The sequence below is a fragment of the Oryctolagus cuniculus genome, chromosome 15, assembly GCF_964237555.1.
Source record: "Oryctolagus cuniculus chromosome 15, mOryCun1.1, whole genome shotgun sequence".
NCBI classification, from domain to species: domain Eukaryota; kingdom Metazoa; phylum Chordata; class Mammalia; order Lagomorpha; family Leporidae; genus Oryctolagus; species Oryctolagus cuniculus.
In genome coordinates, this window is record NC_091446.1 from 11,540,475 (window position 1) to 11,563,519 (window position 23,045).

The 23,045-nt window shown below is 47.4% G+C and overlaps 2 protein-coding genes across 2 annotated transcripts in view; one reads left to right on the forward strand and one right to left on the reverse strand.

The window, feature by feature from the left end:
* The window catches only part of DENND10 (DENN domain containing 10), a 49,056-nt gene extending 37,708 nt beyond the window's left edge, over positions 1 to 11,348 (reverse strand). The window contains exon 1 of the mRNA XM_051824223.2: positions 11,039 to 11,348. Within this exon, the coding sequence (XP_051680183.1) occupies positions 11,039 to 11,162 (124 nt within the window). The 5' untranslated portion in view covers positions 11,163 to 11,348. The remainder of the gene's footprint in view (positions 1 to 11,038) is intronic.
* Positions 11,349 to 11,384: 36 nt separating this feature from the next.
* EIF3A (eukaryotic translation initiation factor 3 subunit A) overlaps positions 11,385 to 23,045 on the forward strand; it is a 42,507-nt gene continuing 30,846 nt past the window's right edge. The window contains exons 1-5 of the mRNA XM_008270597.4: positions 11,385 to 11,672; positions 19,588 to 19,778; positions 19,930 to 20,066; positions 20,452 to 20,615; positions 22,184 to 22,383. Of these exons, the coding sequence (XP_008268819.2) occupies positions 11,624 to 11,672; positions 19,588 to 19,778; positions 19,930 to 20,066; positions 20,452 to 20,615; positions 22,184 to 22,383 (741 nt within the window). The 5' untranslated portion in view covers positions 11,385 to 11,623. The remainder of the gene's footprint in view (positions 11,673 to 19,587; positions 19,779 to 19,929; positions 20,067 to 20,451; positions 20,616 to 22,183; positions 22,384 to 23,045) is intronic.

Below are 23,045 nucleotides of genomic sequence, written 5' to 3' on the forward strand. Positions count from 1 at the left end.
CAATGGCCACCGCGACCGGCGTGCTGCAGCCGGTGCACTGCGCTGATCCGAAGGCAGGAGCCAGGTGCTTCTCCTGGTCTCCCATGGGGTGCAGGGCCCAAGCACCTGGGCCATCCTCCACTGCACTCCCTGGCCACAGCAGAGAGCTGGCCTGGAAGAGGGGCAACCGGGACAGAATCCGGTGCCCTGACCGGGACTAGAACCCGGTGTGCTGGCGCCACAGGTGAAGGATTAGCCTATTGAGCCGCGGCACCAGCCCCAAATAAGTATAATCTTAAAAAAATAAAATAGGGGCCAGCGCTGCGGTGTAGTGGGTGGGGCTGCCGCCTGTAGTGCTGGCATTGCATATGGGCATGGGTTCAAGTCCTGGCTGTCCCACTTCCTGTCCAGCTCTCTGCTATGGCCTGGGATAGCAATAGAAGATGGCCCAAGCCCTTGGGCCCCTGCACCCACATGGGAGACCCAGATGAGGCTCCTGGCTCCTGGCTTCGGATCAGTGCAGCTCCGGCTGTTGTGGCCAATTGGGGAGTGAACTAGCAGATGGAAGACCTCTTTCTCTCTGTGTAATTCTGACTTTCAAATAAATAAATTTTTAAAATAAAATAAAAAAGATGAAATAAAGGCTGTGTGAATGCTGAGGCCCACTCTGATCCTGTCCCTTTCTTAAAGTCTGCTGTGACGTATCCCCTGACCACGAAGGATGTCCCATTGTATCCACAGCCCCGGGATTCTGCAGGGCATATTCACTAGGGAATGGGAATCCCAGGGACAGCTTAGAATTCTTCCTCTGTCCCCAACCCTTTATTTATTCATAGATCTCACGTATTTAGGGAGTGCTGGCTCTGTGCTGGGCATTGTCCCAGAGCGGGAGATACAGTGGTGAACAAGACACGCTTGGCCTCTTAGAGCTTACCCTCGAGTGGATGAGTCAGTAGCCAATGAAATGAAGAAAACCATTCATGAGGCGGGCTCTGTAGAGAACTGAAGGAGGCTGGTCTCAGGTTGAGGCCGGGTGCTCACGAAAGGGCTGAGGCAGCGCCACGAGAAGAGAATACAATGCGAGGCCTATGGGAGATTATCTAACACCCAAGTCCTCCACAAGAAGTCCACACCCTGTGGTTCCAGGCTGCCTTCTAATCATGTTGAACATATTTAACAGAGAAGCTTGTTTTCAAACCACACCCCAAACCACCATGCACAGTGTTTTACTCACTCTGCTTTCTTGGCTAGGCGGTTTGTGTAGCTTTGGGCATCACCTCCTGACTCCCCAAGCAGGAGCTGGGCTTCACGCATGCCCACACGTGTGTTTGAGGACCAATTTGCACAGACACACTCATTTTCTTCCCCTCAGTCTTCTCCCGGAGTCCAGCAGAGCATTAAAGGGCAAAGACAGCTGAGTATAAAGTGCATTGCTCTCAATAACTATCAAGTACTGCCAGGACATGTTTCTGTTAACAATACTCAGCCAAGGGGCCAGCACTGTGGCCAGGTTAAGGGGGTTAAGCTGCAGCTGGTGACCCTGGTATCCCGTATCAGAGCACCAGTTTGAGTCCTGGCTGCACTGTTTCAAATCCAGCTTCCTGTTAATGCAGCTGGGAAAGCAGTGGAGGATGGCCCATGCAGGAAACCCAGATGCAGTTCCAAGCTCTGGGTTTTGGCCTCGTCCAGCTCTGGCCATTGTAGTCACTCTTTCTCTCTCTCTCTGTAATTATTTCAAATAAATAAGTATATCTTACCAAAAAAAAAAAAAAGAATGCAAGGCCGTAAGCCTGTGTGCCTTGTTGGCATCATCCAGTTGCAGCCATCAAGGTGCTCTGAAACATACACTGGGTGTTGACCACGTGCCAGGCACTGCCTGCGCCGTCCCAGTCACTACTTCCAAGGGCTTTCAGTCCTACAAAGTCCAAATGGGAAGCAGCAATAGGGGACATCTGCTTTAATCATTTCGTCTGTCATTGATTCCACAAACAGTTGTTGAGTGTTTACTATGTCATAGGAACTGTTAGAAGTGCTAGACATACAGCAGTGGGCAAAACAGGCACAAATCTTTGGCCTCACCAAGCTTATGACATCTAGAGGGCTGGGCAATAAGGGAATAAATTCATAAGAGAGAAGAGAAGGTGCTGGGAAACACGGAAGGCAGGGAGGATCTCGCTGAGAAGATGATGACACTGGGTCAGGTGTTGTCACAGAGCAGGCCAGCAAGCTACTTGGGATGCTGGCATCCCTTATCGCTGTTGCCATTTCCAGTCCTGGCTACTCCTCTTCTGATCCAGCTTCCTGCTAATGCACTTGGAAGGCAGCAGGTGATGGCCCAAGTATTGGGGTTCCCACCACCCATGTGGGAGACCTGGATTGAATTCTGGGCTCCCGGCTTTGGCCTGGTCACATCTGGCTGTTCTGACATTCGGGGATTGGAACATTGGATGCTCTCTCTGTCTCTCCTTTTCTGTCACTCTGCCTTTCAAACACACACACACACACACACACACACACACATAAATAAATAAAGCTTTTTTTTAAAAAGATGACATTGGTGGTGGTAGTAGTGAAGTGATTAGGAAAAGAGGGATTGTGTAGGCCCTTGCAGGCCATTGTAAGGGGTTTGATTTTCACTGAATGAGGGGGAGAGAGAGAGAGAAAGAAAGAAACAAGATACAGAGACAGACATCTTTAATCTGTTTGTTCACCCCTCAAATGGCTGCAATAGCTAGGGCTGGGTCAGGCTGAAGCCAGTAGCTTGGAACTCCATCTGGGTGTCCCACAGGGGCACAAGGGCCCAAGCACTTGTTCCATCTTCTGCTGTGTTTTCAGGAACATTAGCAGAAAGTTGGAGCTGAAGTGGAGCAGCCAGGATTTGAACTGGTGCCCATATGGGATGCTGGCGCTGCAGGCTGTGCCACAATGCTGGCTCCCTCACTTTAACTTTTTTTTTTTTTTTTTTTTGACAGGCAGAGTTAGACAGTGAGAGAGAGAGAAAGGTCTTGCTTCTGTTGGTTCACCCCCCAAATGGCTGCTACGGCCGGCGCACTGCGCCGATCTGAAGCCAGAAGCCAAGTGCTTCCTCCTGGTCTCTCATGTGGGTGCAGACTCCCAAGCACTTGGGCCATCCTCCACTGCCTTCCCAGGCTACAGCAGAGAGCTGGACTGGAAGAGGAGCAACCGGGACAGAATCTGGCGCCCCAACCGGGACTAGAACCCAGAGTGCCGGCGCTGTGGGGAGAGGATTAGCCAAGTGAGCCGTGGTGCCGGCCCCTCACTTTAATTTTAAATGGATCCCTCTGCTCCATATGTGCAGGGTAAAGAGAAAGGACCCAACATGAAAAAGGAAGACAAGTTAGCAAGTTAGGATGTCTTCCAAATGAGAAATGGTGGTGTCCTGGACAAGAGATAGCCTGAAACTGACAGACACAGGATATGTCAATGGATTGACTAGATATGGGAAGGTGACAGGAAAAACAGGAGCCAAGAATGTTTCTAGGGGCCAGCGCTGTGGCATAGTGGGAAAAGCCTCTGCCTGCACTGCCGGCATCTTGTGTGGGCACTGGTTCAAGTCCCAGCTACTCCACTTCTGATCCAGCTCTCTGCTATGGCTTGGGAAAGCAGGAGAAGATGGCCCAAGTCCTTGGGCCCCTGCACCCGCATGGGAGACCTGGAAGACGCTCCTGGCTTCAGATAGGTCCAGCTCCAGCCATTGCAGCCATTTGGGGAGTGAATCAGTGGATGAAAGACTTCTCTCTCTCTCTCTCTCTGCCTCTGCCTCTGCCTCTCTGTAACTCCACTTTTCAAATAAATAAATAAATAAATAAATCTATTTAAAACAAGCAAGCAAACAGACAAAACACAAAGAAAGAGAGAGATCGATCTTCCATCTGCTGGTTCACTCCCCAAATGGCCACACTGGCCGGAGCTGGGGCAGGCTGAAGCCAGAAGCCTCAACCTGGAATTCCACATGGGTGCAAGGGTCCAAGGACTTGAGTCATCTTCTGCTACTTTCCCAGGTGCATTAGCAGGGAGGGATCCCCATCAGAAATGGAGCAGCCGGGACACAAACTGGAACCAACACAGGAAGCCGACATCGGAGGCAGTGTGCCTGGTGCAGATGATGATGAAGATGGCTGAAGTACTTGGGCCACTGCCACTCATGTAGGACACCTGGATGGAGTTCCTGGCTCCTGGCTTCAGCTTGGCCCAGCCCTGGTTGTTGCAGCAGACATTTGGGGTGTGAATCAGTGAATGGAAGATCTCTCTTTCCCTCCCCCTCCTTCTCTGTCACTCTGCCTTTCAAAAATAAAAATAAAAAAGGAAAGTGACACATTTAAATTGAGACTTTGAGAGCTTTAATGGTATGTGCCAAGTTCTAGCATAGGGGTCAATAAACAATGCTTTCTGGGCCAAATCCAGCCTGCTGCCTACAGTTCTCCTCCTCTTCCTCCTCCAACTCCTCCTCCTCCTCCAACTCCTCTTCCTCCTTCTGCTTCTTTTTCCCATAAAAAGCTTTATTTCCATTTGGTCCAAGCCTTGGGATAGGGCTCCTGTGTTTTTTTTTTTTTTTAAGATTTTTTCTTTATTTATTTGAGAGATAGAGTTACAGACAGTGAGAGGGAGAGACAGAGAGAAAAGTCTTCCATCAGTTGGTTCACTCCCCAAATGGCCGCAACGGCTAGAGCTGCGCCAGTGCGAAGCCAGGAGCTTCTTTCAGGTCTCCCACATGGGTGCAGGGGCCTAGGGACTTGGGCCAGCTTCTGCTTTCCCAGGCCATAGCAGAGAGTTGGATGGGAAGAGGAGCAGCCAGGACTAGAACCGGCACCCATATGGGATGCCAGCACTGCAGGTGGAGGATTAACCTACTACACCACAGCGCCGGCCCCTCTTGGGTTGTTAAAAAACTGCTAGTGGCTGGAGGAGAAGGCTCAGGCAGAAGCTCTGTTACCAGGAGATGCAGAAGGGCCCTCAAAGACTGCTGGGCCCTAGAGGCTCCTGGTCATGTCTGAGAGTGAGCCTTTCAAGGAGACACTCGCCCAGCCCAGCCTGGGGAGGTTGACACAGTTGCCCGTTTCTTGGTGCGTTTTATCTCCTCCTCTAGGAAGTAGTTCTTTGAGAAGTCAGGGAGTTGAGGGTCTGTGTGGGCAGAACCCAGGGCATGAAGGTGCAACAAGGCCTGGTTCAGGTTCTTCTCTAGGGCCAAGGTGGCTTCCCTGGCTTCTAGGGTTTCGTCTCACTCTCGAGATGGCTTCCGCGTGTCCTGGAAGGCGGTGTGGTTTGCATCTTCAAGAGATCCTTGGCACCCCTGTGCTTCTCCTTGGCCACCTCAAGGAAGAAGGGCCCACACTCCCCAGAGCTGTATCGTGTAGTGAGAATTGAAGCCCGGAGAGAGGTAGGGGCAGGAGGCCTGCAATGAAGATTGACCAGGTGGTTGATGGAGGCCTTCCCCTAGGTGGAACAATTCTGATGTACGTGGGAGGCCATGGTTGGTCACAATACGGAGATAACCCCCCCCAAATTGGTGTTGGCTGGTCCCAGAAGCAGTAGATGGTTGAGAAGTGATCCTGGAGGTTGCAATAGGAGAGGAGACCGTAGGGTGGTCTGAGGCTGGAAGACTCACTGAATCTATTCTGCCCAAACACTGTTGAAGCAAGAGAGAGATTCATGGGTCTCCAGGTACACCCCTACCTGCTGCCTGTTTTTGTAAAGCCTTGAGTTTAGAATGATCTTTTTTTGACAGATAGAGTTAGACAGTGGAGAGAGAGACAGAGAGGAAGGTCTTCCTTCCATTGGTTCACCCCCCAAATGGCCACTATAGCCGGCGCTGTGCCGATCCGAAGCCAGGAACCAGGTGCTTCCGCCTGGTCTCCCACGCAGGTGCAGGCGCAGGCGCCCAAGTACTTGGGCCATCCTCCACTGCCTTCCTGGGCCATAGCAGAGAGCTGGACTGGAAGAGGAGCAACTGGGACTAGAACCCGGCACCCATATGGGATGCTGGTGCCGCAGGTGGAGGATTAACCAAGTGAGCCACGGTGCAAGCCCCAGAACCATCTTTACATCTATGAAATAAGCTAACAACAAACAACACAAAACCATGGTTCTTTCAGCAAGAACAGTTGCTTCAGAAGTTGAAGATATAACTCCCAGCCCTCAAAGCCTAGAATACATGCTATTTGGCACCACATAAAAAGTTTGCTGCCTCCTGGCTTAGATTCAAAGGTGTGAGCATGCAAGAGGTAAGAAAGGTAGGCCATCAACATGAGCAATGAAATCTACATAGTGTGAAGAGGGTGCCAAGGAGCTAGAACTAGGCATCAAAAAATGAGGGACATGGCCTGGGGTCTGTAGAAGAGAAATAGCAGGAGGTCTAGACTGACAGTGGGAGCTTCAATGCTTGGAGAGAGAATGCTCTGGCTGCTGATCCCAACCCCAGCACCAGTGATTTTCTTGTTAAAATGTTTATTGGCGTAGCAAAGTGGAGTGAGGGAGGCAGGAAGGGGGAGAGAGAGAGAGAAATTAGATAAACAAAGAGAAAGCTCCTATCTTCTCAAATGCCCCCAATTGCTGGGGCTGCACTAGGTTGGACTGAAGCTAATAGCTGGGAACTCAGTCCAGGTCTCTCCTGTGGGTGGCAGGAACCCAATCATAAGCAATTTTTTTCTTAAATATTTATTTATTTGAGAGGCAGAATGAGAGAGAGAGAGAGAGAGAGAGAGAGAGAGAGAGAGAGAGAGAGACTTCCATCCACTGATTTACTCAATTGGCTGCAAAGGCTGGAGCTGGCAGATCCAAAGCCAGAGGGTCTTTCAGCTCTCCCACATAGGTGCAGGGGCCCAAGTACTTGGGTCATCATTGCTGCTTTCCCAGGCTCATTAGCAGGGAGCTGAATTGGAAGTGGAATAGTTAGGATGGGATATTGGCACTGCAGGCAGAGGCTTGACCTTCTGTGCCACAGTGCTGGTCCCTGGACTTTTCAACTTTGTTCTTCTCCACAGATGCAGTGATGTGAAAGGGATGTAAAAGTTGTCAAAATCAAAATGGTGTTGCTTGTGTCAGCCCTAACAAAACAATAAAGCTGGGAGGTCAGGAAGAAAAAGTTCTTCCACATGACTTCCTGACAGTAACTATCAGATTTCCAGAATCATAAACTTAAACAGAGGGTACCACGACTTCCTGTGAAAAGTGCTTCTAGGGGCTAGAGCTGTGGCATAGCAGGTGAAGCTGCCACCTGCAGTGCTGGCATCCCATGTGGGCGCAGATTCGAGTCCTGGCTGCTCTACTTCAGATCTAGCTTTCTGCTATGGCCTGGAAGGAAGTGGAAGATGACCCCTGCACCTGTGTGGGAGACCAGGTGGAAGCTCCTGGCTCCTGGCTCCTGGCTTCAGATCAGTGCAGCTCCAGCCACTGCAACCATGTAGGGAGTGAACCAGCAGATGGAAGACCTCTCTTTCTCTCTCTCTCTCTCTGCCTTTGTCTCTCTGTAACTCTGCCATTCAAAGAAATAAATCCTTAAAAAAATTACTTCTACAGTGGAGCCGGTGTTGTCCAAGCAGGTTGTCACCTGTAATGCTGGCATCTCACCAGAACGCTATCGAGTCCCTGCTGCTATACTTCCAATTCAGTTCTGTGCTCTGTGATAATGTGCCTGGGAAAAAAATGGAAGTGGCCCAAGTGCTTGGGCTCCTGCCACCAAAGTGGGAAACCCGGATGGAGTTCTAGGCTCATGGCTTCAGACTGGCCCGCTCCTGGACATTGCTACCATTTGGGGAGTGAACTAGCCAATAGAAGATCTCTCCTGTCTCTAACTGCTTTTCAAATAAATAAAATAAAACTTAAAAAAAAAAAGTACTTCTACATGGCCATCTGCCCAGCCGCTGTTGAACCTTAAGCTGACATCACCATGGTTGTTAATCACTGTGGCCAAACATTATTGTTTCAAAATATCTGATGTAATTTTTATTTTTGCCTCTAGAAACTGCCCCGTGCTTGCACCTCTTTGAATATGCCCAGTTTACTATTCCATGCATAGTCCCATGGCAGTGTTCTGCCATTCCTGAATAAACATCAGTCTTTGGAAAATCTCTAGCTTTGAAATTTTGTCTTACAGTGGGATGCTTTCTTCTATAAATCTGCATACGGAGACACACCAGCCTTTTCTGAGAGTGGCCTATCTGCCTACTGCTCTGCCAGGCTTCAGGGATGCAACAGTGAACAACACATGTGATTCTCCCCAGCTCTGAGTTTACAGCGGGCAAGGAATCACACTGAAGAGCGGACTGGTGCTCTGACAGGATGGTATGGGTCCTTACTGCCTCGGCATCGAATCTAACCTGGGGACCATGGAAGAACTCTGAAGGGGGTGATATTCAAGGCGAACTTGAAGGCTGTTCCCAGAGCAAGGAATAGGAAGAGGTGAGGCTGTGCCTAGGGTGCTGAAAGGCATTGAGTGCTGAGAGCTCGTCTTGGAGAGGTGAGGGGGCCGGACTCTAGTGACCACTGTCTGCACAGAATTTCTGGTGGGTGCTTGACTGCAAAGTCCATGACTGCAGAAATCTAATCTGTCCTGTTCCCTGCTGTAAGCCCTACTGTGCACTTGACAATGGTTTGTTGAATCAATGTGTTTTGTGACTCTTACTTTACCTCTCTGAAATTCATAACATTCACCAGCAAAAATATCTTTACTGCATCCTTGTAACTAAAATGACCTCTGTGAAAGCACTTTATAAACTGTAAAACATGATACTTATTTTCAAAGCTGGATGATACTTTGTCACAAATATGTATCATGCAGTGCCTCTGTTGTGCCCCTTGCAATTTTTTGGGAAGGAATCTTGCTTATCCCACAAATACTGCATTACAGGAATCCTTCGTCATATGGAGCCCAAAAGTAACTGGATTAGGAGCAGATTTCATCAGTCTGATTACTCATTTCCTCTTCCTATTTTTTTTTTTTTTTTTTTACAGGCAGAGTGGACAGTGAGAGAGAGAGACAGAGAAAGGTCTTCCTTTGCCGTTGGTTCACCCTCCAATGGCCGCTGCGGCCGGCACACTGCAGCTGGCGCACCGCGCTGATCCGATGGCAGGAGCCAGGAGCCAGGTGCTTTTCCTGGTCTCCCATGGGGTGCAGGGCCCAAGCACCTGGGCCATCCTCCACTGCACTCCCGGGCCACAGCAGAGGGCTGGCCTGGAAGAGGGGCAACCGGGACAGAATCTGGCACCCCGACCGGGACTAGAACCCGGTGTGCCGGCGCCGCAAGGTGGAGGATTAGCCTAGTGAGCCGCAGCGCCGGCCTACTCTTCCTATTTCTTAAAGTGATTTCTATCATGTTCAGGTTGCCTGTTTCCTACTAAGGAAACATTAATCAAGTGTTATGTAATTATGATTTTCTCTCAACCCAGATAAGATCCTAGCTGCTTTCTTAATGTGTGTTCATTTATTTTCACCAGTGAGTCATTAACTCCTTGAAAGCAGATATCTTGCCTCCCTTTATTGCCAGCATCCAACATTATGGCTGTTAGTTGGTACTGAATATCTGTCAAACTTAACAGGTAGCCTGGTCCTGGAATTTGACATTACACTTATTCACAGAAATGGCAGTAGACTCTAAACAAACCTATTTAATGCATTTAAGTGGTTATTGCCTATTACTTTACCAAACGCTTCACACACTTTAATCTGAAAGGAAAAGGATCAATGTGTACATATTGGATCTCATTTTATCTTCCAGCTTTCCAGTTTGTCTCAGTCTACCAAATAATTAGTAATCCATGAACCTATTTTACCATTTTTTTAAAGATTTATTTAATATATTTGAATGGCAGGGTTACATATAGAGAGCGCTCTTCCATCCGCTGGTTCACTCCCCAAATGTTTGCAATGGCCAGGCCAAAGCCAGGAGCCTGGAACTCCACCTGTCTCCCACAAGAAGGGCAGGAGCCCCAACACTTGAGCCATCATCTGCTGCTTTCCCAGGTACATTAATAGGGATTTGGATTGGAAGTGGAGCAGCTGCAACGTTGATATCCATTTTTCTATTTTGAGACATAATAAAAAGTTAGGACTCTTAGGAGGCTTTTGCTGATATGTAGGCCAAGTTTCCTTTTATTCTCTTTGTATCTTTTAGTTTGGGTCTATTACATAGTTTTCTATCCACAGCACATACTTACTTTGTTCTCATGTTGAGCTCTTCAATTTTTTTAAAAAAAGACTTATTTACTTATTTGAAAGGCAAAAATACACAGAGAGAAGCAGAGAGAGGGATCTTGCATCTGCTGGTTCCCTCTCCAAATGGCTGCAACTGCAAGGGCTGGGCCAGGCTGAAGCCAGGAGCTTCATCCGGGTCCCACACACGGATGCAGGGCTCAAGTATTTGGGCCACCTTCTGCTGCGTTCCCAGGCACACCAGCAGGGAGCCGGATCCCAGGCAGCTGTCCCTGTGGGACGTCTGCCCCCAAGGCGTCGCTTTCCCCACCTAAATTCTTACCGGAACAGGTCCCTTGATCCTGCCCTATAGCTTCCTAAAATTGTAGCTTTTACATCCATGTGCTGGCTTTTAGTTTTGTGGGAGTAAGCTCAGGCATACAGAATAGTTTACGCATTTCAGAGGAAGAACTGTCTGCAATTAAAAAAGCTTTTTTAAAATCTGTGATTATTTTTGTCCACATTTGCATACTTTAAATTTTCTTTCCTTATATTGATGAATTTAAACAGAAAATCCTGGGAGTGGCTGTCTGGCCTAGTAGTGAAGACTACACGTCTATCACTGAGCCTGGGTCCAGTCCCTGCGGGACAGCAAGCGCTCACTGGGTCAAGTAACGGCCCCCGCCGAGCCCGGGGGAGACCTGCCTATGGGAGTCTCTCCCCGTCGCTCTCCCTCTCCGCCTCTCAGACAGATAAGAATTAAGAGAAACGCCTCTGTGGAGGCGGAAGAATGAACCGGTCTTCCTGCAGGTGCTGTGGGGCCCTGGCTCGGTCACGTGGTGCTCCGTCCGACACGGGTTCGCACAGCTTATCTCGCAGTCAACACGTGTGATAGACCCACGATGAACTTACTGCACTGCCGCTGTCTACGCTCGAGGTTTGAGAACTGGAACGCGTTTAAACGGCCTGCCGGTTCCAGGACAACTCGGCATCGTTCCCTAAGGGACGCCGGCCATTCCGTCTCCTGACGGCGCATCCCAGCGTCACTCCGCGCAACTTGTGCTCAACAGGAATAAGGGCAGCCGCTTCTCTCCGCCGCCAGGAACTCGGACCCCAGGTCGCGCCCGGAGACCGAGGCGCCCCAAACCGTCTCCCTAAGGCCGCCCTGCGACGCCCGCAGCCGCCCCCAGGGAACGCGCCAGCGCCCCTCCCTCACGCGCGCCGGGAGGGCGCCGACCGCCGCCACGTCAGCCGGCGCGGGTGACGCCGGCGCGCCTGCGCGTGCGTAGGGGCGGGGCGCGTGCGGAGACCCGCCCCTACATCCGGGGCCTGGGCGGCGGCAGTGCCGCCGCGCGGGGGTCACGTGGCTCCTTCCTTTCCGTCTCTGGCCGGCTGGGCGCGGGCGACTGCTGGCGAGGCGCGTGGGCTTCGTCCCCTCTCCCGGCCCGGGCCATTAGGGAGTTCGCTGACGCTGGGTGAGCTGAGCCTGCCGCCAAAATGCCGGCCTATTTTCAGAGGCCGGAAAATGCTCTGAAACGCGCCAACGGTGAGTAGGGGGATCGGGGCGCGCCGGGCTGGGCGGCCGGAGGCCTCGGAGGTCGAGACCCAGACCTGCTGCCCGCCGCCCCGCCACCCGGCTGCGGCCGCAGAGGACGCCGATGCGGCCCTCCCGCCGCCGTTCGGGCCCCTGGCTGTCCTCGGTTTCCCTGCCCACTCGTGGCGGGTGGGGGTGGGAGGCGCGGAGCCGGGAACCGTCGCCCCGGGGGCCCTTCCTCCTCCCTCCGCCCCCTGCTCCGCCCGGGGGCTGCCGCGCTGGAGTCGGGCGGGCCCGGGCTGCGGCCCCCGGCTGGCTCTCCACGCCGCGGGGCTTCCGCCCGCTCGGGCCGCGCTCCTGGGCCGCCATCTGGGAGTGCCGGGGAGGAGGAAACATGGCTCCCTCCCGGGGACAATGCACGCGAGCTGCTCGGCTCCACCTCCCGCCGGGCCGCAGCCCGGCGCTGCGCCCCGGCCCCCCCTGCGCCCCGGCCGGCCCCCGGCCGCGCGCCCGGCCGGGCTGGGTCAGGGTCCACTCGGCCTTCGCCTGGCCCCGGCTCCACGCCGGCGCCTCTGACCCATTTCGCCGGCTTCCTGTTTTCTCCTGGCATTGATTAGGGGCAGCCCCGAAGGCGATTCCGAAGCGCAGGAAGTTGGAGCGGAGTGGCTGTTAGAAGGGGACTTCGGGTGTTCTCTCAAAGAGAGGACGAAAGTGGGGCGCAGGGAGAGGGAGAGATGGTTTCCCAAGGTCACTCCGGGAGCGAGTTGTTGCGCCAGGGGACTAAAACCAAGGTCTCCTGACGTCCAGATCGCTGTGTTCGGCGCGGCGCCGCCGCCTGCCCTCTCTCCACAAGTGCACGCACGGCGCGGACGCGCAGGAGTGAGCCGGCCGCCCGGGCTCTGCAGCAGGCACTTATTACGTTGCATTATGAGGGTGCACACGTTTTATGCAGGTGCCTGGGCTTTGAAAGCGTTCTTGTTAAAGTGCTTTTTTTTTTTAAACAATGTTTAAGGCATTCATATCTTAATTTCACCTCTGTCTGGCCAGACCTGTTTGGGGTCTTAGCCACGTTGTAGGTGGATGTGGGAGTCTGACAGTTTACATGTATTCGTAGCTTGCTTGAAATTTCACTCTGTGAAAAGCTCAGCTTGAGTCATTACACAGAAATGACCCCACTGATAAACTGTCAGTAGCAAAGATGTGTTGATCACATCCTTTTTTAAGCTAAAAGTAACACTCTGGGGATAGGATAAATCCAAGTTCTGTGGATGACAGTAACTATTACAAACCTATTAAAGCTATAACCTAAATCGGATAAGTAATTCTAACCAACGTTGAAATGGTAAGAACAGACTGTTGAGGGACTTTCAGTAGTGTGTGGGTAAGAAAATAGAAACTCATTTCAACAAATTGTACAAAGTTAAGATTTGTTTGATGTTTGGAAATTTAGGCTTACGGTGTACAAAATGGCTTGCAGGAAATTACAGCTGTGCACACCTTCTGTAGATGTGTCTTGCACTTATTTGCGTGCTTTGCCAACGAGCATTTATTTCCCCATGCTAGGAGGCTGAAGTCCTATAAGTTTCGCCGGCCTAAATATTACACATTTGCTGTGTTTAGGGCTTATTCCCTTCCTCACTTCTCCCTTTAGAATCTTGATATGAGTGTAACATTTCTGTAACTGTTGGAACTTAGATTATCTGAGTCAAAACTTTGTTGAGTTTCTAAGCTGCAGTAGACTTGATTCATGAAGGGCAACTTGGGGAGGGAGGCATCTTGAGGTTGAAGTAGGCTGGATGAGGAGAGGATGTTGTGGGCATAGACTGGAATGCTGTTTGTGTGGTGTCTGAGAAGGCCTGTATTGATTCTTGCTGTAGGATGGGGGTTTCTGCCTTGCACATGGCTTCCCTTCCAAGTGGTAACTAATGTACCTGTGATTTTAGGAGGGAAGGATCCCTTCTCAAAGTGTCAAAGTGGGGAGACCGGAATGGCTCGGGATTCCAGATATTAACAGGAGGGTGAAAGGGCATTTCACTGATTGTATCTAAATGTTTCATCTGTAGCGTTTGTAACCCCAAACATGTCTAGACCTTATCTGTTGCGTTATCTTAATAAAATGTAAGTACATTTGAGTACAAGTTCTTCAAGCCTCCCTGTCTATATCAGTAATATTTTTGGAAGAAATTGGCAGTTATTCAGGGTGAGAAGTTGGTCCAGCATTTTCTCAGAAAGAGTCGTATCTTGCAATCATTTGGACAAGGTTCTTTGCCCTTAGTACTTTGGTGCCAAAATAGCTAACTCTGACCCTGTAATTAAGCTTTTAATTTAAATTCTACAACTAGTGCCTTAAAAAATCAAGTTGTTACTAAAGGTACAAGTTGAGTAACATTATAGCTTACCTGTTTGATCTGTTGTACAAATAAACTTTTAAAAATGAAGGGCTGACCTCAACTTTTCCTTTATAGGTAGATACATAGTTTCAGTCAGTTGTCTGAAAGGTAAACTCGGAATACTACTCACCTTCCTAAGAATATATTCCCAATTTTATTTTTAATATCTAAAGTATTGATGTAGACATCAACATTTCCTTATTAGAATAGAACCTTAGCCGGCGCCGTGGCTCAATAGGCTAATCCTCCACCTTGCGGCGCCGGCACACCGGGTTCTAGTCCCGGTTGGGGCGCCGGATTCTGTCCCGGTTGCCCCTCTTCCAGGCCAGCTCTCTGCTATGGCCAGGGAGTGCAGTGGAGGATGGCCCAGGTGCTTGGGCCCTGCACCCCATGGGAGACCAGGAAAAGCACCTGGCTCCTGGCTCCTGCCAGGATCAGCGCGGTGCGCCGGCTGCAGCGGCGGCCATTGGAGGGTGAACCAACGGCAAAGGAAGACCTTTCTCTCTCTGTCTCTCTCTCTCTCACTGTCCACTCTGCCTGTCAAAAAAAAAAAAAAAAAAAAAAGATTTAAAGAATAGAACCTTTAGCGTATGCTAGGTCTTTCTAGCTTAAAAATCTTCCCCTCTCTCTTTAGATAAATTGGAGGAATTAACTCATCCTTGTATATAAGTTAGTATAGAAAGGAAGACTTGCTATCATAGGTTAATATGAAAAGTCTCTTCACTGTCCAGTTTTTTATAAACTTGTTTTTATGCTCCCCAATTTTTTTTTTGGTGGAGGTCAGGATGTTTGTCCTACAGCATTTTTTTTTTTTCATGTGTTTGGTTTGGTTTGAGACAGTTGTTTTGGAGTCACAAAGTATGGAACTTGGCAAGTGTTTGGCACAGCAGTTGAGCACAGCTGGGTTCTGAGTACCTCAGTTCTCAGTCCTGGCTGCACTCCTCCCTTCTTCCTTTCCTCCTTCATTTATTTGACAGAGTTAGTGAGAGAGAGAGAGAAAGGTCTTCTTTCTGTTGGTTCACCCCGCAAATGGCTGCTACGGCCGGCGTGCTGCACTGATCCGAAGCCAGGAGCCAGGTGCCTCCTCCTGGTCTCCCATGCAGGTGCAGGGCCCAAGCACTTGAGCCATCCTCCACTGCCCTCCCGGGCCACAGCAGAGAGCTGGACTGGAAGAGGAGCACCCGGGACTAGAACCTGGTGCCCATATTGGATGCTGGCGCGGCAGGTGGAGGATTAGCCAAGTGCTGGCTCCACTGCTGATTCCAGCTCCCTGCTGGTGTGTGTCCTGAGAATGTACTTTAACATGTGGCTGGAGTAGTTGGGTTGTGTTTAAAGAATTGAATTAATTGATTAAAAGCGTGTACTCCTAAGTTTTTGGCCGATAGAGACTTCTTGAAGTAGTTTTGATAAATACCTACTGTGTGCTCTGTGTGCTCTAGGAAGAAGATAGATGGGGTTCCCCCACCTTAAAACAGCAGAGGCTTATTGTTCCAACAAAGTATCTGGTTGTACATTTTTGTAAGATTTTTTTTTATTCATAGTGACTCAGTGGCCATGTTGAAGATGGACTTTTTTCCATAATGGTTTTGTGTTTATTTATTTTGAATTTATGTACATGTGAGGAATAGAGTTTGAGAAATTATAAGGGTTGACATAAGGTATCAGGGCACCACACAAAGTTCTGGAAGGGGCAGCCCTTGTGCACAGCTGCTTGAGCTACCACTTGGGAGCGTCCTGTATCTGAGTGCCTGGTCGAGGTTGCCCCTTGCTTCTGATCTAGCTTCTTGGGTAGTACACTGGGAGACGGCAGATGATGGTCCAAGTGCTTGGGTTTCTGCCTCCCAAGTGGGAGACCCTGAGGGAATGCTTGGCTCCGTGGCTGTTGGTGGCCATTTGGGAAGTGAACCAGGAGGTGGTAGATCTCTATCCCCCTCTCCCTCTGCCTTTCAAATAATAAAAAAGTTCATGGAAAATGGAATTAAAAGATAAAGTGGTGCCAAAATTTTTTTTGGAATTATACAGATCAGAGATTTTCAAAACATTTGTGGAAAATGTATATTATGGGAGCCAGCGCTTGGCATAGTGGGTAAAGCCGCCGCCTGCAGTGCTGGCATCCCATATGGATGCTGGTTGGAGTCCCAGATGTTACACTTCCAATCCACCTCTCTGCTATGGCCTGGGAAAGCAGAAGATGGCCCAAGTCCTTGGGGCCCTGCACCCAACGTGAGAGACCTGAAAGAAGCCCCTGGCTTTGGATTGGTGCAGCTCCAGCTGTTGTGGCCAACTGGGGAGTGAACCAGCGGATGGAAGGTCTCTCTGCCTCTCCTCTCTCTAACTCTTGACTTTCAAATAAATAAATAAATCTTAAAAATAAAGAAAGAAATAAAATGCATATTATGGAAAAAAGTTTGTACCAAAGTTTATCTTTTAATTCCATTTTCCATACACTTTTGAAGTACCTTTGGGATTGGGAGGAACTGAAACACTAGTTTACACTATAAACACATCTTAAAATACATCTCCATTGTTAAATCATTATTTTCCTCCTGAGAACAAAATTCTTAGACAAAGAATTCTTATTAGCTCATCTATTGTGTAATTCTATGCTAGTCAAACAAGAGGCAACAGAATTCCTTATTGGCTTTACCAGATCTGATCTGCAGGTTTAGTAATTTCTCTACCATTTCTTTGAACTCTCACATCTTTCTGGAATGGCGCATCCCAACATTCCTTCCTCTAGCCAAACCACAATTAATATTCCAACTCTCCAACATATTTTAAAGTTTGCAGCTGGGTAAATCAAAAAACACATCAAGATATGGGAACAGTTGAGGAAGTTTGTGGAATCTATTTCTCATGTGTCTGGAGGCTGGCAAGTCCGAGTTGCCAGTAGGTTTGGTGTCCAGGGAGGGCTGGCACTCTGCTTTGGAGGCGGTGCCTTGTTATTGCTTTCTTTGGAGGGGACAGTTTCTGCACCCTTTGTGACCTCAAGATGGGAGCACCTCCTAAAGGCCCTACCTTTAATACTATCATACTGAACATTAGGTTTCAGTGTGGATTTGGTGAGACGTAAACATTCAAACCATAACGTTCTGTCCCCTGCCCTCCCCGAATTTGTGTCCTTTATATTCATTCTATTCCAGGAACCCCCAAAATCTTAACCTGCTCAACATTAAAGTCTTAAGTTCAAAGTCTCATCTAAATATCTAAATAAGATAATGCACTAGGATTCATCCTAAGTCAGATTTCCCTTCCAGCACGTCATATACTTCCTAAATACGTGGTAGGACGTGCAGAGGATAACATTCCTAGCCCAAAAGAGAGAAATAGCTAAGAAGAGAGACACAGTAGATCCCCAGAAAGCTCAAAACCCTACAGGGTAAACAAGCTAAATCTTGAAGGTTGAATAATCTTTGCCTCTGAGTCTTGCCTTCTGGATACACTGAGGTTGGGGCCTTGGGCCCTTCAGGCTCCCAGCAGCCCCAGCCCCATTGTTTTGGCAGGCATTCCCCCAAGTGAGGACTCTGCATGGCCTGAGCTTTCTTTAAGGCATCTTAAATGTAGGTGGAGGGACTAGCACTGTGGCGTGGCAGGTTATGCTGTTGCCTGCAGTGCTGGCATTCCTTATGGGTGCCGCTTTGAGTCCCGGCATGTCCTGGCCTCTTGACTTTCTAAACAGCTCCTTGCTAATGCGCTTGGGAAAGCATTGGATGATGGCCCAAGTGCTTGGGCCCCTGCATACATGTGGGAAACTCAGAAGTTCCTGGCTTGGGATTGTCCCAGCTCTGGCTGTTGTGGCCATTTGGGGAGTGAACCAATGGATGGAAGATCTCTCATCCTCCTCTCTCTCTAACTCTGCCTTTCAAGTAAAATAATTTTTTTTTTTTTTTTTAAAGAAATGTAGGTGGAGGTAGTCAGCCTGACTTGGGCTGTGATGAGAATGGTGCCTTTAAGAGTCTCTGAAATGACTTCATTTAAAGGCACTTAGTTAAAGGTGCCTTTAAACTATTTATTTGAATGATAGAGTGATGGAGAGAGAGAACTTGCGTCCTGTAGTTCCCTCCCCAAATAGTTACCTACAGCCAGAGTTGGGCTGGACTGAAGCCAGGAACTAGGAACTCCATCTGGGTCTCCCATGTGAGTGGCAGGAACTCAAACGCTTGAGCCATCTGGTCGCTGTTTCCAGGGGCATTAGCAGGGAGCTGGATTGGAAGTGGAGCAGTTGGGGTACTCTGAAATGGAAGGAGCGCTTCCTAAGCAGTGGCCTAACATGCTGCACCAACAGTGCCAGCCCATTTTTCTTGATAAATAGTTCCTTAAATACATAGCACTATCTCTTGACCACACCCTTGGCATTCTCTCTGCGAATTTCAAACCATAGCATCCTTCAACTAGGGCTTTTCTTAACATTTTTCTCATTGGTGGTAACTAAGTAGAGAGTATATTCACGGGTTGGAAAATTAAATATTGTTATTTCTTCCAGACTTCATATATAGATTGAACACAATTCCAATCAGATCCTACAAACTGATTGTGAAACTTACATGGGAATAGCCAGTACATCACCAAAGAACTAAATTGGAACACTCACTACCTGATTGCATGAATTTTCCATAGGGTACAGTAATCAGTATAGTGTGGTATTGGAGGCAAAGACTAGATTGATGAATAGAATGTGCACAGTATAGAAAGCACAGAAATGGACCCACTTAAATATAGTCAGTTGATCCTTTTTTTTTTTTTTAAGATTTATTTATTTATTTGAAAGAGTTATACAGAGAGAGGTCTTCCATCCGATGGGATGCCAGTGCTTTAGGCCAGGGCGTTAAACCACTGCGCCATAGCACCAGCCCCAGTCAGTTGCTCTTAAAATAGCAGTCTAATGTTTTCCTGCCTTAATTGTTGTAATGAACTATCAAAAATTTCATTAGCTGGATAGGAGTGGCTGTGAAGATAATTGGATTTGCTAAGTTTGCCGGGGGCTTCAATTTCTAGAACTTTTTTTGAAAGATTTATTTATTTGAAAGAGTTACATAGAAGAGAGGCAGAGAGAGAGCGAGATCTTCCATCAGCTGGTTCACTCTGGTGCACCATTTGGCTGCAAGGGCCGGAGCTGTGCCGATCCAAAGCCAGGAGCCAGGAGCTTCCTCAGTCTCCCACGCAGGTGCAGGGGCCCAAGTACTTAAGCCATCTTCTGCTGCTTTCCCAGGCCATAGCAGAGAGCTGAATCAGAAGTAGAGCAGGTGGGACTAGAACCGGCGCCCATATGGGATGCGGGTGCTTCATGCCAGGGCGTTAACCCACTGTGCCACAGTGCCAGCCTCTGGTGCTCTTAAAATCACAGTGGAATTAAATTAGTTTTACCTGTAGGCTGTATTTTGAGATAGTATGGATCTTCAATTGCTTTGTCTTGGATACAAATAAATGTGACCTACAAAAAGTTTATAATGAGTAAGAAATTAAAGTAGCCAGTTAGAGCAAGGTTTAGACTTTAATATATGTAACTGATTTTAATTCTCCTGAATTGTTGTTTTCAGAGTTTCTTGAGGTTGGCAAAAAGCAACCTGCTTTGGACGTTCTTTATGATGTTATGAAAAGTAAGAAACACAGAACATGGCAAAAGATACACGAGCCAATTATGTTGAAATACTTGGAACTTTGCGTGGACCTTCGCAAGAGCCACTTGGCTAAGGAAGGATTATACCAGTATAAGAATATTTGTCAACAGGTACAAAAGAACCAGTTTTACATTTTGAAGGAATGCTTTTAGTAATTTGTAAGAGTTTGTCTTTCAAAGTTAATATTCTATATCAAAATCTGTTTTTTAAACATTGTGTAGTTCATTGGAAAAGTAGTTTACAGTTTGATTTTTGTTGTAGGTAAACATTAAATCTTTAGAGGATGTTGTCAGGGCATATTTGAAACTGGCAGAGGAAAAAACTGAAGCTGCTAAAGAAGAATCTCAGCAGATGGTGCTGGACATAGAAGATCTGGATAACATTCAAACTCCTGAGAGGTACATGGGTTAAATGCTAGTAAGATGTTCTGACAGCCATCTCATGCATTTCTTTACATGGGTCTCCATTTTCCATCCTATTTGAAGAAAATGTTTATCAGAAAGAATGCTTATCTTTGAAGTTTTATGTATAGTACTGTCCAAAATAATGTGATACTCAATTGATAAAAGTGGAAGATTATAGCTCTAAGAGAAAAGAGCATGTGATAATTTAAACAATTGTAATACAGATTGAGAATTCATGTAGTAGAGAGACAACCTTACAGTGTATACAAAGTGTGGGAACAGTGTACACTGTTTTATGATACTCTTTGTTGGTTTTGAATCACATGGCAAAGTCTTAATTTGTCTTAATTTGTATCAACGTTTTTTCCTGTCTTTGTAGTGTTCTTCTGAGTGCTGTAAGTGGTGAAGACACTCAGGATCGGACTGACAGATTACTTTTAACTCCTTGGGTTAAATTCCTTTGGGAATCATACAGACAGTGTTTGGACCTTCTTCGCAACAATTCCAGAGTTGAGCGCCTCTACCATGATATTGCTCAACAAGGTAAAGACCACGTGTTAATTGAATAAGCTGAATTGAAGTGCTCATCTATTCTGATGTTGCAGACTGACCTCCTTTTCTTCGTTAGTGCTTAGAAAATGAACTAGGTTGGATCTTTATTGGAATGAGGTTGACATTCATTTTTAGTATTACATAAAGTTAAGATAGTTCCATGTGAATGTATTACATTGATGCCCAAAAGACCTTTTAACATCATGGAATGCTCCAGGTGACCATTGCTGCCTGGTACGTTCAGTTTCTACTTTTGACTCCATTACTACAAATTCTTGGTAGGCTGCTTAACTGTGTCTTGGATTTCAAAGGTCTCGTTAAGCTCTGCATTTAAAAAAGTCCATGAAAAATAAGTTTTTTTTCTTCTTGATACAGTAGTATTGAACATAAAATGGAGTCTCATGACACTTGCTACTCTGCACATGCTTTGAGTCTCTGAAGGGCTGTTTGGAAAGTATCCTTCCTGTGGAGAATGCAGCCTTGTGATTATGTGATTATTGTTGTCAGTCTTGACAGGGATGATTGGCATGTTTTTAATTTACTATTGAGTGACTCTGCGATTAAGAATGCTTTGCTGGTGGGTGTTAGAACCTGTGTTTTTTGTTTACATGACTAGTATATCTGAATTTTCACTCAACACAGGTAAACTTGGGCTTTTTGATGACTGTTGATGTAAATATTAACTTTCAGATCTGTTGAAATAAAACTTTTTAAAGATTTATTTATTTGAAAGAATTACAGAGAGAAGTAGAGACAGAAAGCTCTCTCTCTCTTCCATCCACTGTTTCACTCCCTAAATAGCCACAATGGCTGGAGCTGAGCCAATCCAAAGCCAAGAACCTGGAGCTTCCTCTGGGTCTCCCACAGTGGGTGTAGGGCCCAAGCACTTGGGCCAGTCTTCGCTGCTTTCCTAGATGCGTCAGCAGGGACCTGGGTCTGAAGCGGAGTAGCTAGGACTCGAAGTGGTGCCCATATGGGATGCCGGTGCTACAGGCTGGGGCTTTATTCCGCTGTGCCACAGCACTGGATCAAAATAATGTTTTTTTTTTTTGTAAGAGCAGAGAAAAATAACATAGTATTATATGTATGTCAACAGAAAATTACTGTACTTTAATGATGGTTAAGTAATTTCATATACACATTTATATATACAGTTGGAGTTAAGTCACTGTCAGTCTAATAATGTATTATGTCATTTTAATTAGTATAAGAGCATGTTGCTTTCTGTGTCACTGTAGTTTGTTCACATTAGAAGTTTGTATAGGATTTGAGGTGATCGATCTTGGAAAGTTTAAAAGTATTTCCCAGTTGTAAACTCCTGGAACTGTGGTTTGGTTCTGGTACAGGACTGATGACTTTATCTTTGGTTTTATCAGAATTCATTTAAAAAGTGAGGACATAAAATGAGTTGTGACTTCATCATGTTACCTTCAAAGACTGATGATGACTTTGGTAAACCTTGTTAAAGTTCCTGATCTTAATATGTGAAATAAAACATATTCAAGTATTTAAGTTGATGGTGGACATTGCCTAATGTTTTTTTACATTTATGCTTATAGCTTTCAAGTTCTGCCTCCAGTATACTCGTAAGGCTGAATTCCGTAAGCTTTGTGACAATCTGAGAATGCACTTATCGCAAATTCAGCGCCACCATAACCAGAGCACAGCTATCAATCTTAATAATCCAGAGAGCCAGTCCATGCACTTGGAAACCAGGCTTGTTCAGTTGGACAGTGCTATCAGCATGGAGTTGTGGCAAGTATGTTGTGAACTGATACTTTTCTTTTAAATAATATTTCTTTATTCTTACTACCGTTTTCCCCTTATTGTGTTGGTATGCATTGGTTAATTTCAGTAGATAAAGTTAGGAACTTAAAGTTGTCTGATGGTTAGTGTTCTAGACAGGAAGTCTCAGAAATGTTGTCCTGTGGGATCTGAGCCAAGCCGTGTGCATGTGAAATAGTGTACCCTCAGTGCTGCTCATGGTGTGGCACTGCGGCTGGTGCCAGCATGTAGCTCTTAGTCTCGTGGTGAGTTATCTGGAGGAGAGAAGCGCACACAGAATTGTTTCTTAGGGAGATTTGGGGTGGCCCTCAATTTTTGTATTTTTTTTTTTTTTAATTTTTACTTATTTGAGGGGCAGAGAAACAGTTCCTATTGCAACTGTCAATCAGCAAATGTCCACAATAGCCAGGACTGGGCAGGCTGGAGCCAGGAGCTAGGAACTCAGTCTAGGTCTCTTGGGTGGCAGGGATCCAACCACCAGGGCCATTGCTTGCTGCTTCCTGTGGTGGTGCACATCAGCAGGAAGCTGGGTTTTAATGGAGCCAGGACTTAACCCAAGGACTCCGATATGGAAATGTGGGCTTCTCAAACAGCATCTTTACTCTGCAAACACCTACCCTTACAAAGTTTTTAAAC